The sequence below is a fragment of the Phytophthora sojae genome (assembly GCF_000149755.1).
Source record: "Phytophthora sojae unplaced genomic scaffold PHYSOscaffold_7, whole genome shotgun sequence".
Taxonomy (NCBI): domain Eukaryota; phylum Oomycota; class Peronosporomycetes; order Peronosporales; family Peronosporaceae; genus Phytophthora; species Phytophthora sojae.
In genome coordinates, this window is record NW_009258121.1 from 2898577 (window position 1) to 2910549 (window position 11973).

Consider the following 11973-nt stretch of genomic DNA (forward strand, 5'->3'; position numbering starts at 1 on the left):
AGTCGACGGGTTCGAGTCCCCGGAGAGCAACAGGTTCCAGCCCCAAGGCACGACAGCAGGATCAAGCCCTTGAGCGGGTCCGAGTCCCTGCAGGCCAGTACACCGGGTTCGAGTCTCTGCCAAGCAACAACGGGTTCAAGTCCCTCAGTGGGTTCAAGTCCCTGACGCAGAGCTCGGGTTCAAGTCCTGACTTTGGAGGACGTGTGGTGCGCCTGGGATATCGACTGGTGAACTCTGTTGGACGTTGTGTGTTACTCGCGAGAGGAGCTGGAGGACCTCACGTGCAATCGGTGGTCACTGCGGCTTTGATCGTGGCTTGTGTGTTTACATTTACGGAGTTCGTCAGAAGTTGCCACCGGAGACCTCGGAAGCGGCCGCGACAAGGTCCGGGCAAGGCAGCAGGGCGCGGGTAACAGGAGGAGTGCTTTCTTGGTGGTCATACAGGGGCGAATCAACACGGTTGGCTTTCGTGTGAGTTTGCCTTCACGAGACTTCGCTTCAGCGGGCACGATCGGAGCCGCAGCAGCGAGACTTTATTTTGAGCAGTGCTGAGAGGTGGGATGACACGCCAGTCTGCGCGCACGAGCGCGCCAGCGAGTCCAGGTGTTACGACACGAAGTTCTGGGACGCCTGTGACGGACGCCGCGCTGCCCGAACGTAAGCGACGCCGCGTTGAAGAGCACACCCGAGTCGTAGTTGATGATGGTCAAGGCGGAGAAGAAGATGTTGAAGTAAGCACTTCGGTGATTACAGCGGATGAGGGTTACCAGCGCCTGCGTCGCACGCCCACAAGTGGTTCAAGTCCACAGCTGAGAGTGACGGGTTCGAGTCCCTGGACGGGTTCAAGTCCCCGGCTGACGGCAGTGGGTCAACTCGACGGGTTCGAGTCCCCGGAGAGCAACAGGTTCCAGCCCCAAGGCACGACAGCAGGATCAAGCCCTTGAGCGGGTCCGAGTCCCTGCAGGCCAGTACACCGGGTTCGAGTCTCTGCCAAGCAACAACGGGTTCAAGTCCCTCAGTGGGTTCAAGTCCCTGACGCAGAGCTCGGGTTCAAGTCCTGACTTTGGAGGACGTGTGGTGCGCCTGGGATATCGACTGGTGAACTCTGTTGGACGTTGTGTGTTACTCGCGAGAGGAGCTGGAGGACCTCACGTGCAATCGGTGGTCACTGCGGCTTTGATCGTGGCTTGTGTGTTTACATTTACGGAGTTCGTCAGAAGTTGCCACCGGAGACCTCGGAAGCGGCCGCGACAAGGTCCGGGCAAGGCAGCAGGGCGCGGGTAACAGGAGGAGTGCTTTCTTGGTGGTCATACAGGGGCGAATCAACACGGTTGGCTTTCGTGTGAGTTTGCCTTCACGAGACTTCGCTTCAGCGGGCACGATCGGAGCCGCAGCAGCGAGACTTTATTTTGAGCAGTGCTGAGAGGTGGGATGACACGCCAGTCTGCGCGCACGAGCGCGCCAGCGAGTCCAGGTGTTACGACACGAAGTTCTGGGACGCCTGTGACGGACGCCGCGCTGCCCGAACGTAAGCGACGCCGCGTTGAAGAGCACACCCGAGTCGTAGTTGATGATGGTCAAGGCGGAGAAGAAGATGTTGAAGTAAGCACTTCGGTGATTACAGCGGATGAGGGTTACCAGCGCCTGCGTCGCACGCCCACAAGTGGTTCAAGTCCACAGCTGAGAGTGACGGGTTCGAGTCCCTGGACGGGTTCAAGTCCCCGGCTGACGGCAGTGGGTCAACTCGACGGGTTCGAGTCCCCGGAGAGCAACAGGTTCCAGCCCCAAGGCACGACAGCAGGATCAAGCCCTTGAGCGGGTTCGAGTCCCTGCAGGCCAGTACACCGGGTTCGAGTCTCTGCCAAGCAACAACGGGTTCAAGTCCCTCCGTGGGTCCGAGTCTCTGCCAAGCAACAACGGGTTCAAGTCCCTCCGTGGGTCCGAGTCCCTGCAGAGCAGCGACGGGTTCAAGTCCCTCAGTGGGTTCAAGTCCCTGACGCAGAGCTCGGGTTCAAGTCCTGACTTTGGAGGACGTGTGGTGCGCCTGGGATATCGACTGGTGAACTCTGTTGGACGTTGTGTATTACTCGCGAGAGGAGCTGGAGGACCTCACGTGCAATCGGTGGTCACTGCGGCTTTGATCGTGGCTTGTGTGTTTACATTTACGGAGTTCGTCAGAAGTTGCCACCGGAGACCTCGGAAGCGGCCGCGACAAGGTCCGGGCAAGGCAGCAGGGCGCGGGTAACAGGAGGAGTGCTTTCTTGGTGGTCATACAGGGGCGAATCAACACGGTTGGCTTTCGTGTGAGTTTGCCTTCACGAGACTTCGCTTCAGCGGGCACGATCGGAGCCGCAGCAGCGAGACTTTATTTTGAGCAGTGCTGAGAGGTGGGATGACACGCCAGTCTGCGCGCACGAGCGCGCCAGCGAGTCCAGGTGTTACGACACGAAGTTCTGGGACGCCTGTGACGGACGCCGCGCTGCCCGAACGTAAGCGACGCCGCGTTGAAGAGCACACCCGAGTCGTAGTTGATGATGGTCAAGGCGGAGAAGAAGATGTTGAAGTAAGCACTTCGGTGATTACAGCGGATGAGGGTTACCAGCGCCTGCGTCGCACGCCCACAAGTGGTTCAAGTCCACAGCTGAGAGTGACGGGTTCGAGTCCCTGGACGGGTTCAAGTCCCCGGCTGACGGCAGTGGGTCAACTCGACGGGTTCGAGTCCCCGGAGAGCAACAGGTTCCAGCCCCAAGGCACGACAGCAGGATCAAGCCCTTGAGCGGGTCCGAGTCCCTGCAGGCCAGTACACCGGGTTCGAGTCTCTGCCAAGCAACAACGGGTTCAAGTCCCTCCGTGGGTCCGAGTCCCTGCAGAGCAGCGACGGGTTCAAGTCCCTCAGTGGGTTCAAGTCCCTGACGCAGAGCTCGGGTTCAAGTCCTGACTTTGGAGGACGTGTGGTGCGCCTGGGATATCGACTGGTGAACTCTGTTGGACGTTGTGTATTACTCGCGAGAGGAGCTGGAGGACCTCACGTGCAATCGGTGGTCACTGCGGCTTTGATCGTGGCTTGTGTGTTTACATTTACGGAGTTCGTCAGAAGTTGCCACCGGAGACCTCGGAAGCGGCCGCGACAAGGTCCGGGCAAGGCAGCAGGGCGCGGGTAACAGGAGGAGTGCTTTCTTGGTGGTCATACAGGGGCGAATCAACACGGTTGGCTTTCGTGTGAGTTTGCCTTCACGAGACTTCGCTTCAGCGGGCACGATCGGAGCCGCAGCAGCGAGACTTTATTTTGAGCAGTGCTGAGAGGTGGGATGACACGCCAGTCTGCGCGCACGAGCGCGCCAGCGAGTCCAGGTGTTACGACACGAAGTTCTGGGACGCCTGTGACGGACGCCGCGCTGCCCGAACGTAAGCGACGCCGCGTTGAAGAGCACACCCGAGTCGTAGTTGATGATGGTCAAGGCGGAGAAGAAGATGTTGAAGTAAGCACTTCGGTGATTACAGCGGATGAGGGTTACCAGCGCCTGCGTCGCACGCCCACAAGTGGTTCAAGTCCACAGCTGAGAGTGACGGGTTCGAGTCCCTGGACGGGTTCAAGTCCCCGGCTGACGGCAGTGGGTCAAGTCGACGGGTTCGAGTCCCCGGAGAGCAACAGGTTCCAGCCCCAAGGCACGACAGCAGGATCAAGCCCTTGAGCGGGTCCGAGTCCCTGCAGGCCAGTACACCGGGTTCGAGTCTCTGCCAAGCAACAACGGGTTCAAGTCCCTCAGTGGGTTCAAGTCCCTGACGCAGAGCTCGGGTTCAAGTCCTGACTTTGGAGGACGTGTGGTGCGCCTGGGATATCGACTGGTGAACTCTGTTGGACGTTGTGTGTTACTCGCGAGAGGAGCTGGAGGACCTCACGTGCAATCGGTGGTCACTGCGGCTTTGATCGTGGCTTGTGTGTTTACATTTACGGAGTTCGTCAGAAGTTGCCACCGGAGACCTCGGAAGCGGCCGCGACAAGGTCCGGGCAAGGCAGCAGGGCGCGGGTAACAGGAGGAGTGCTTTCTTGGTGGTCATACAGGGGCGAATCAACACGGTTGGCTTTCGTGTGAGTTTGCCTTCACGAGACTTCGCTTCAGCGGGCACGATCGGAGCCGCAGCAGCGAGACTTTATTTTGAGCAGTGCTGAGAGGTGGGATGACACGCCAGTCTGCGCGCACGAGCGCGCCAGCGAGTCCAGGTGTTACGACACGAAGTTCTGGGACGCCTGTGACGGACGCCGCGCTGCCCGAACGTAAGCGACGCCGCGTTGAAGAGCACACCCGAGTCGTAGTTGATGATGGTCAAGGCGGAGAAGAAGATGTTGAAGTAAGCACTTCGGTGATTACAGCGGATGAGGGTTACCAGCGCCTGCGTCGCACGCCCACAAGTGGTTCAAGTCCACAGCTGAGAGTGACGGGTTCGAGTCCCTGGACGGGTTCAAGTCCCCGGCTGACGGCAGTGGGTCAAGTCGACGGGTTCGAGTCCCCGGAGAGCAACAGGGTCCAGCCCCAAGGCACGACAGCAGGATCAAGCCCTTGAGCGGGTTCGAGTCCCTGCAGGCCAGTACACCGGGTTCGAGTCTCTGCCAAGCAACAACGGGTTCAAGTCCCTCCGTGGGTCCGAGTCTCTGCCAAGCAACAACGGGTTCAAGTCCCTCCGTGGGTCCGAGTCCCTGCAGAGCAGCGACGGGTTCAAGTCCCTCAGTGGGTTCAAGTCCCTGACGCAGAGCTCGGGTTCAAGTCCTGACTTTGGAGGACGTGTGGTCCGCCTGGGATATCGACTGGTGAACTCTGTTGGACGTTGTGTGTTACTCGCGAGAGGAGCTGGAGGACCTCACGTGCAATCGGTGGTCACTGCGGCTTTGATCGTGGCTTGTGTGTTTACATTTACGGAGTTCGTCAGAAGTTGCCACCGGAGACCTCGGAAGCGGCCGCGACAAGGTCCGGGCAAGGCAGCAGGGCGCGGGTAACAGGAGGAGTGCTTTCTTGGTGGTCATACAGGGGCGAATCAACACGGTTGGCTTTCGTGTGAGTTTGCCTTCACGAGACTTCGCTTCAGCGGGCACGATCGGAGCCGCAGCAGCGAGACTTTATTTTGAGCAGTGCTGAGAGGTGGGATGACACGCCAGTCTGCGCGCACGAGCGCGCCAGCGAGTCCAGGTGTTACGACACGAAGTTCTGGGACGCCTGTGACGGACGCCGCGCTGCCCGAACGTAAGCGACGCCGCGTTGAAGAGCACACCCGAGTCGTAGTTGATGATGGTCAAGGCGGAGAAGAAGATGTTGAAGTAAGCACTTCGGTGATTACAGCGGATGAGGGTTACCAGCGCCTGCGTCGCACGCCCACAAGTGGTTCAAGTCCACAGCTGAGAGTGACGGGTTCGAGTCCCTGGACGGGTTCAAGTCCCCGGCTGACGGCAGTGGGTCAACTCGACGGGTTCGAGTCCCCGGAGAGCAACAGGTTCCAGCCCCAAGGCACGACAGCAGGATCAAGCCCTTGAGCGGGTCCGAGTCCCTGCAGGCCAGTACACCGGGTTCGAGTCTCTGCCAAGCAACAACGGGTTCAAGTCCCTCCGTGGGTCCGAGTCCCTGCAGAGCAGCGACGGGTTCAAGTCCCTCAGTGGGTTCAAGTCCCTGACGCAGAGCTCGGGTTCAAGTCCTGACTTTGGAGGACGTGTGGTGCGCCTGGGATATCGACTGGTGAACTCTGTTGGACGTTGTGTGTTACTCGCGAGAGGAGCTGGAGGACCTCACGTGCAATCGGTGGTCACTGCGGCTTTGATCGTGGCTTGTGTGTTTACATTTACGGAGTTCGTCAGAAGTTGCCACCGGAGACCTCGGAAGCGGCCGCGACAAGGTCCGGGCAAGGCAGCAGGGCGCGGGTAACAGGAGGAGTGCTTTCTTGGTGGTCATACAGGGGCGAATCAACACGGTTGGCTTTCGTGTGAGTTTGCCTTCACGAGACTTCGCTTCAGCGGGCACGATCGGAGCCGCAGCAGCGAGACTTTATTTTGAGCAGTGCTGAGAGGTGGGATGACACGCCAGTCTGCGCGCACGAGCGCGCCAGCGAGTCCAGGTGTTACGACACGAAGTTCTGGGACGCCTGTGACGGACGCCGCGCTGCCCGAACGTAAGCGACGCCGCGTTGAAGAGCACACCCGAGTCGTAGTTGATGATGGTCAAGGCGGAGAAGAAGATGTTGAAGTAAGCACTTCGGTGATTACAGCGGATGAGGGTTACCAGCGCCTGCGTCGCACGCCCACAAGTGGTTCAAGTCCACAGCTGAGAGTGACGGGTTCGAGTCCCTGGACGGGTTCAAGTCCCCGGCTGACGGCAGTGGGTCAAGTCGACGGGTTCGAGTCCCCGGAGAGCAACAGGTTCCAGCCCCAAGGCACGACAGCAGGATCAAGCCCTTGAGCGGGTTCGAGTCCCTGCAGGCCAGTACACCGGGTTCGAGTCTCTGCCAAGCAACAACGGGTTCAAGTCCCTCCGTGGGTCCGAGTCCCTGCAGAGCAGCGACGGGTTCAAGTCCCTCAGTGGGTTCAAGTCCCTGACGCAGAGCTCGGGTTCAAGTCCTGACTTTGGAGGACGTGTGGTGCGCCTGGGATATCGACTGGTGAACTCTGTTGGACGTTGTGTATTACTCGCGAGAGGAGCTGGAGGACCTCACGTGCAATCGGTGGTCACTGCGGCTTTGATCGTGGCTTGTGTGTTTACATTTACGGAGTTCGTCAGAAGTTGCCACCGGAGACCTCGGAAGCGGCCGCGACAAGGTCCGGGCAAGGCAGCAGGGCGCGGGTAACAGGAGGAGTGCTTTCTTGGTGGTCATACAGGGGCGAATCAACACGGTTGGCTTTCGTGTGAGTTTGCCTTCACGAGACTTCGCTTCAGCGGGCACGATCGGAGCCGCAGCAGCGAGACTTTATTTTGAGCAGTGCTGAGAGGTGGGATGACACGCCAGTCTGCGCGCACGAGCGCGCCAGCGAGTCCAGGTGTTACGACACGAAGTTCTGGGACGCCTGTGACGGACGCCGCGCTGCCCGAACGTAAGCGACGCCGCGTTGAAGAGCACACCCGAGTCGTAGTTGATGATGGTCAAGGCGGAGAAGAAGATGTTGAAGTAAGCACTTCGGTGATTACAGCGGATGAGGGTTACCAGCGCCTGCGTCGCACGCCCACAAGTGGTTCAAGTCCACAGCTGAGAGTGACGGGTTCGAGTCCCTGGACGGGTTCAAGTCCCCGGCTGACGGCAGTGGGTCAAGCCGACGGGTTCGAGTCCCCGGAGAGCAACAGGTTCCAGCCCCAAGGCACGACAGCAGGATCAAGCCCTTGAGCGGGTCCGAGTCCCTGCAGGCCAGTACACCGGGTTCGAGTCTCTGCCAAGCAACAACGGGTTCAAGTCCCTCAGTGGGTTCAAGTCCCTGACGCAGAGCTCGGGTTCAAGTCCTGACTTTGGAGGACGTGTGGTGCGCCTGGGATATCGACTGGTGAACTCTGTTGGACGTTGTGTGTTACTCGCGAGAGGAGCTGGAGGACCTCACGTGCAATCGGTGGTCACTGCGGCTTTGATCGTGGCTTGTGTGTTTACATTTACGGAGTTCGTCAGAAGTTGCCACCGGAGACCTCGGAAGCGGCCGCGACAAGGTCCGGGCAAGGCAGCAGGGCGCGGGTAACAGGAGGAGTGCTTTCTTGGTGGTCATACAGGGGCGAATCAACACGGTTGGCTTTCGTGTGAGTTTGCCTTCACGAGACTTCGCTTCAGCGGGCACGATCGGAGCCGCAGCAGCGAGACTTTATTTTGAGCAGTGCTGAGAGGTGGGATGACACGCCAGTCTGCGCGCACGAGCGCGCCAGCGAGTCCAGGTGTTACGACACGAAGTTCTGGGACGCCTGTGACGGACGCCGCGCTGCCCGAACGTAAGCGACGCCGCGTTGAAGAGCACACCCGAGTCGTAGTTGATGATGGTCAAGGCGGAGAAGAAGATGTTGAAGTAAGCACTTCGGTGATTACAGCGGATGAGGGTTACCAGCGCCTGCGTCGCACGCCCACAAGTGGTTCAAGTCCACAGCTGAGAGTGACGGGTTCGAGTCCCTGGACGGGTTCAAGTCCCCGGCTGACGGCAGTGGGTCAACTCGACGGGTTCGAGTCCCCGGAGAGCAACAGGTTCCAGCCCCAAGGCACGACAGCAGGATCAAGCCCTTGAGCGGGTCCGAGTCCCTGCAGGCCAGTACACCGGGTTCGAGTCTCTGCCAAGCAACAACGGGTTCAAGTCCCTCAGTGGGTTCAAGTCCCTGACGCAGAGCTCGGGTTCAAGTCCTGACTTTGGAGGACGTGTGGTGCGCCTGGGATATCGACTGGTGAACTCTGTTGGACGTTGTGTATTACTCGCGAGAGGAGCTGGAGGACCTCACGTGCAATCGGTGGTCACTGCGGCTTTGATCGTGGCTTGTGTGTTTACATTTACGGAGTTCGTCAGAAGTTGCCACCGGAGACCTCGGAAGCGGCCGCGACAAGGTCCGGGCAAGGCAGCAGGGCGCGGGTAACAGGAGGAGTGCTTTCTTGGTGGTCATACAGGGGCGAATCAACACGGTTGGCTTTCGTGTGAGTTTGCCTTCACGAGACTTCGCTTCAGCGGGCACGATCGGAGCCGCAGCAGCGAGACTTTATTTTGAGCAGTGCTGAGAGGTGGGATGACACGCCAGTCTGCGCGCACGAGCGCGCCAGCGAGTCCAGGTGTTACGACACGAAGTTCTGGGACGCCTGTGACGGACGCCGCGCTGCCCGAACGTAAGCGACGCCGCGTTGAAGAGCACACCCGAGTCGTAGTTGATGATGGTCAAGGCGGAGAAGAAGATGTTGAAGTAAGCACTTCGGTGATTACAGCGGATGAGGGTTACCAGCGCCTGCGTCGCACGCCCACAAGTGGTTCAAGTCCACAGCTGAGAGTGACGGGTTCGAGTCCCTGGACGGGTTCAAGTCCCCGGCTGACGGCAGTGGGTCAACTCGACGGGTTCGAGTCCCCGGAGAGCAACAGGTTCCAGCCCCAAGGCACGACAGCAGGATCAAGCCCTTGAGCGGGTTCGAGTCCCTGCAGGCCAGTACACCGGGTTCGAGTCTCTGCCAAGCAACAACGGGTTCAAGTCCCTCCGTGGGTCCGAGTCTCTGCCAAGCAACAACGGGTTCAAGTCCCTCCGTGGGTTCAAGTCCCTGACGCAGAGCTCGGGTTCAAGTCCTGACTTTGGAGGACGTGTGGTGCGCCTGGGATATCGACTGGTGAACTCTGTTGGACGTTGTGTATTACTCGCGAGAGGAGCTGGAGGACCTCACGTGCAATCGGTGGTCACTGCGGCTTTGATCGTGGCTTGTGTGTTTACATTTACGGAGTTCGTCAGAAGTTGCCACCGGAGACCTCGGAAGCGGCCGCGACAAGGTCCGGGCAAGGCAGCAGGGCGCGGGTAACAGGAGGAGTGCTTTCTTGGTGGTCATACAGGGGCGAATCAACACGGTTGGCTTTCGTGTGAGTTTGCCTTCACGAGACTTCGCTTCAGCGGGCACGATCGGAGCCGCAGCAGCGAGACTTTATTTTGAGCAGTGCTGAGAGGTGGGATGACACGCCAGTCTGCGCGCACGAGCGCGCCAGCGAGTCCAGGTGTTACGACACGAAGTTCTGGGACGCCTGTGACGGACGCCGCGCTGCCCGAACGTAAGCGACGCCGCGTTGAAGAGCACACCCGAGTCGTAGTTGATGATGGTCAAGGCGGAGAAGAAGATGTTGAAGTAAGCACTTCGGTGATTACAGCGGATGAGGGTTACCAGCGCCTGCGTCGCACGCCCACAAGTGGTTCAAGTCCACAGCTGAGAGTGACGGGTTCGAGTCCCTGGACGGGTTCAAGTCCCCGGCTGACGGCAGTGGGTCAACTCGACGGGTTCGAGTCCCCGGAGAGCAACAGGTTCCAGCCCCAAGGCACGACAGCAGGATCAAGCCCTTGAGCGGGTTCGAGTCCCTGCAGGCCAGTACACCGGGTTCGAGTCTCTGCCAAGCAACAACGGGTTCAAGTCCCTCCGTGGGTCCGAGTCCCTGCAGAGCAGCGACGGGTTCAAGTCCCTCAGTGGGTTCAAGTCCCTGACGCAGAGCTCGGGTTCAAGTCCTGACTTTGGAGGACGTGTGGTGCGCCTGGGATATCGACTGGTGAACTCTGTTGGACGTTGTGTGTTACTCGCGAGAGGAGCTGGAGGACCTCACGTGCAATCGGTGGTCACTGCGGCTTTGATCGTGGCTTGTGTGTTTACATTTACGGAGTTCGTCAGAAGTTGCCACCGGAGACCTCGGAAGCGGCCGCGACAAGGTCCGGGCAAGGCAGCAGGGCGCGGGTAACAGGAGGAGTGCTTTCTTGGTGGTCATACAGGGGCGAATCAACACGGTTGGCTTTCGTGTGAGTTTGCCTTCACGAGACTTCGCTTCAGCGGGCACGATCGGAGCCGCAGCAGCGAGACTTTATTTTGAGCAGTGCTGAGAGGTGGGATGACACGCCAGTCTGCGCGCACGAGCGCGCCAGCGAGTCCAGGTGTTACGACACGAAGTTCTGGGACGCCTGTGACGGACGCCGCGCTGCCCGAACGTAAGCGACGCCGCGTTGAAGAGCACACCCGAGTCGTAGTTGATGATGGTCAAGGCGGAGAAGAAGATGTTGAAGTAAGCACTTCGGTGATTACAGCGGATGAGGGTTACCAGCGCCTGCGTCGCACGCCCACAAGTGGTTCAAGTCCACAGCTGAGAGTGACGGGTTCGAGTCCCTGGACGGGTTCAAGTCCCCGGCTGACGGCAGTGGGTCAAGTCGACGGGTTCGAGTCCCCGGAGAGCAACAGGTTCCAGCCCCAAGGCACGACAGCAGGATCAAGCCCTTGAGCGGGTTCGAGTCCCTGCAGGCCAGTACACCGGGTTCGAGTCTCTGCCAAGCAACAACGGGTTCAAGTCCCTCCGTGGGTCCGAGTCCCTGCAGAGCAGCGACGGGTTCAAGTCCCTCAGTGGGTTCAAGTCCCTGACGCAGAGCTCGGGTTCAAGTCCTGACTTTGGAGGACGTGTGGTGCGCCTGGGATATCGACTGGTGAACTCTGTTGGACGTTGTGTGTTACTCGCGAGAGGAGCTGGAGGACCTCACGTGCAATCGGTGGTCACTGCGGCTTTGATCGTGGCTTGTGTGTTTACATTTACGGAGTTCGTCAGAAGTTGCCACCGGAGACCTCGGAAGCGGCCGCGACAAGGTCCGGGCAAGGCAGCAGGGCGCGGGTAACAGGAGGAGTGCTTTCTTGGTGGTCATACAGGGGCGAATCAACACGGTTGGCTTTCGTGTGAGTTTGCCTTCACGAGACTTCGCTTCAGCGGGCACGATCGGAGCCGCAGCAGCGAGACTTTATTTTGAGCAGTGCTGAGAGGTGGGATGACACGCCAGTCTGCGCGCACGAGCGCGCCAGCGAGTCCAGGTGTTACGACACGAAGTTCTGGGACGCCTGTGACGGACGCCGCGCTGCCCGAACGTAAGCGACGCCGCGTTGAAGAGCACACCCGAGTCGTAGTTGATGATGGTCAAGGCGGAGAAGAAGATGTTGAAGTAAGCACTTCGGTGATTACAGCGGATGAGGGTTACCAGCGCCTGCGTCGCACGCCCACAAGTGGTTCAAGTCCACAGCTGAGAGTGACGGGTTCGAGTCCCTGGACGGGTTCAAGTCCCCGGCTGACGGCAGTGGGTCAAGTCGACGGGTTCGAGTCCCCGGAGAGCAACAGGTTCCAGCCCCAAGGCACGACAGCAGGATCAAGCCCTTGAGCGGGTTCGAGTCCCTGCAGGCCAGTACACCGGGTTCGAGTCTCTGCCAAGCAACAACGGGTTCAAGTCCCTCCGTGGGTCCGAGTCCCTGCAGAGCAGCGACGGGTTCAAGTCCCTCAGTGGGTTC

The 11973-nt window shown here is 59.7% G+C and overlaps 1 protein-coding gene across 1 annotated transcript; it reads left to right on the forward strand.

Moving 5' to 3' along the window:
- Positions 1-560: 560 nt before the first annotated feature.
- PHYSODRAFT_336798 (hypothetical protein) lies at positions 561-11846 on the forward strand (the record flags this gene model as incomplete). The annotated part of the gene is made up of 37 exons (XM_009534411.1): positions 561-731; positions 794-863; positions 965-1098; positions 1444-1602; positions 1665-1734; positions 1836-2059; positions 2405-2563; positions 2626-2695; positions 2797-2975; positions 3321-3479; positions 3542-3611; positions 3713-3846; positions 4192-4350; positions 4413-4482; positions 4584-4807; positions 5153-5311; positions 5374-5443; positions 5545-5723; positions 6069-6227; positions 6290-6359; positions 6461-6639; positions 6985-7143; positions 7206-7275; positions 7377-7510; positions 7856-8014; positions 8077-8146; positions 8248-8381; positions 8727-8885; positions 8948-9017; positions 9119-9297; positions 9643-9801; positions 9864-9933; positions 10035-10213; positions 10559-10717; positions 10780-10849; positions 10951-11129; positions 11475-11846. 37 exons carry the CDS (start codon positions 561-563, stop codon positions 11844-11846), a joined length of 5190 nt encoding a protein of 1729 aa, XP_009532706.1.
- Positions 11847-11973: the final 127 nt, after the last annotated feature.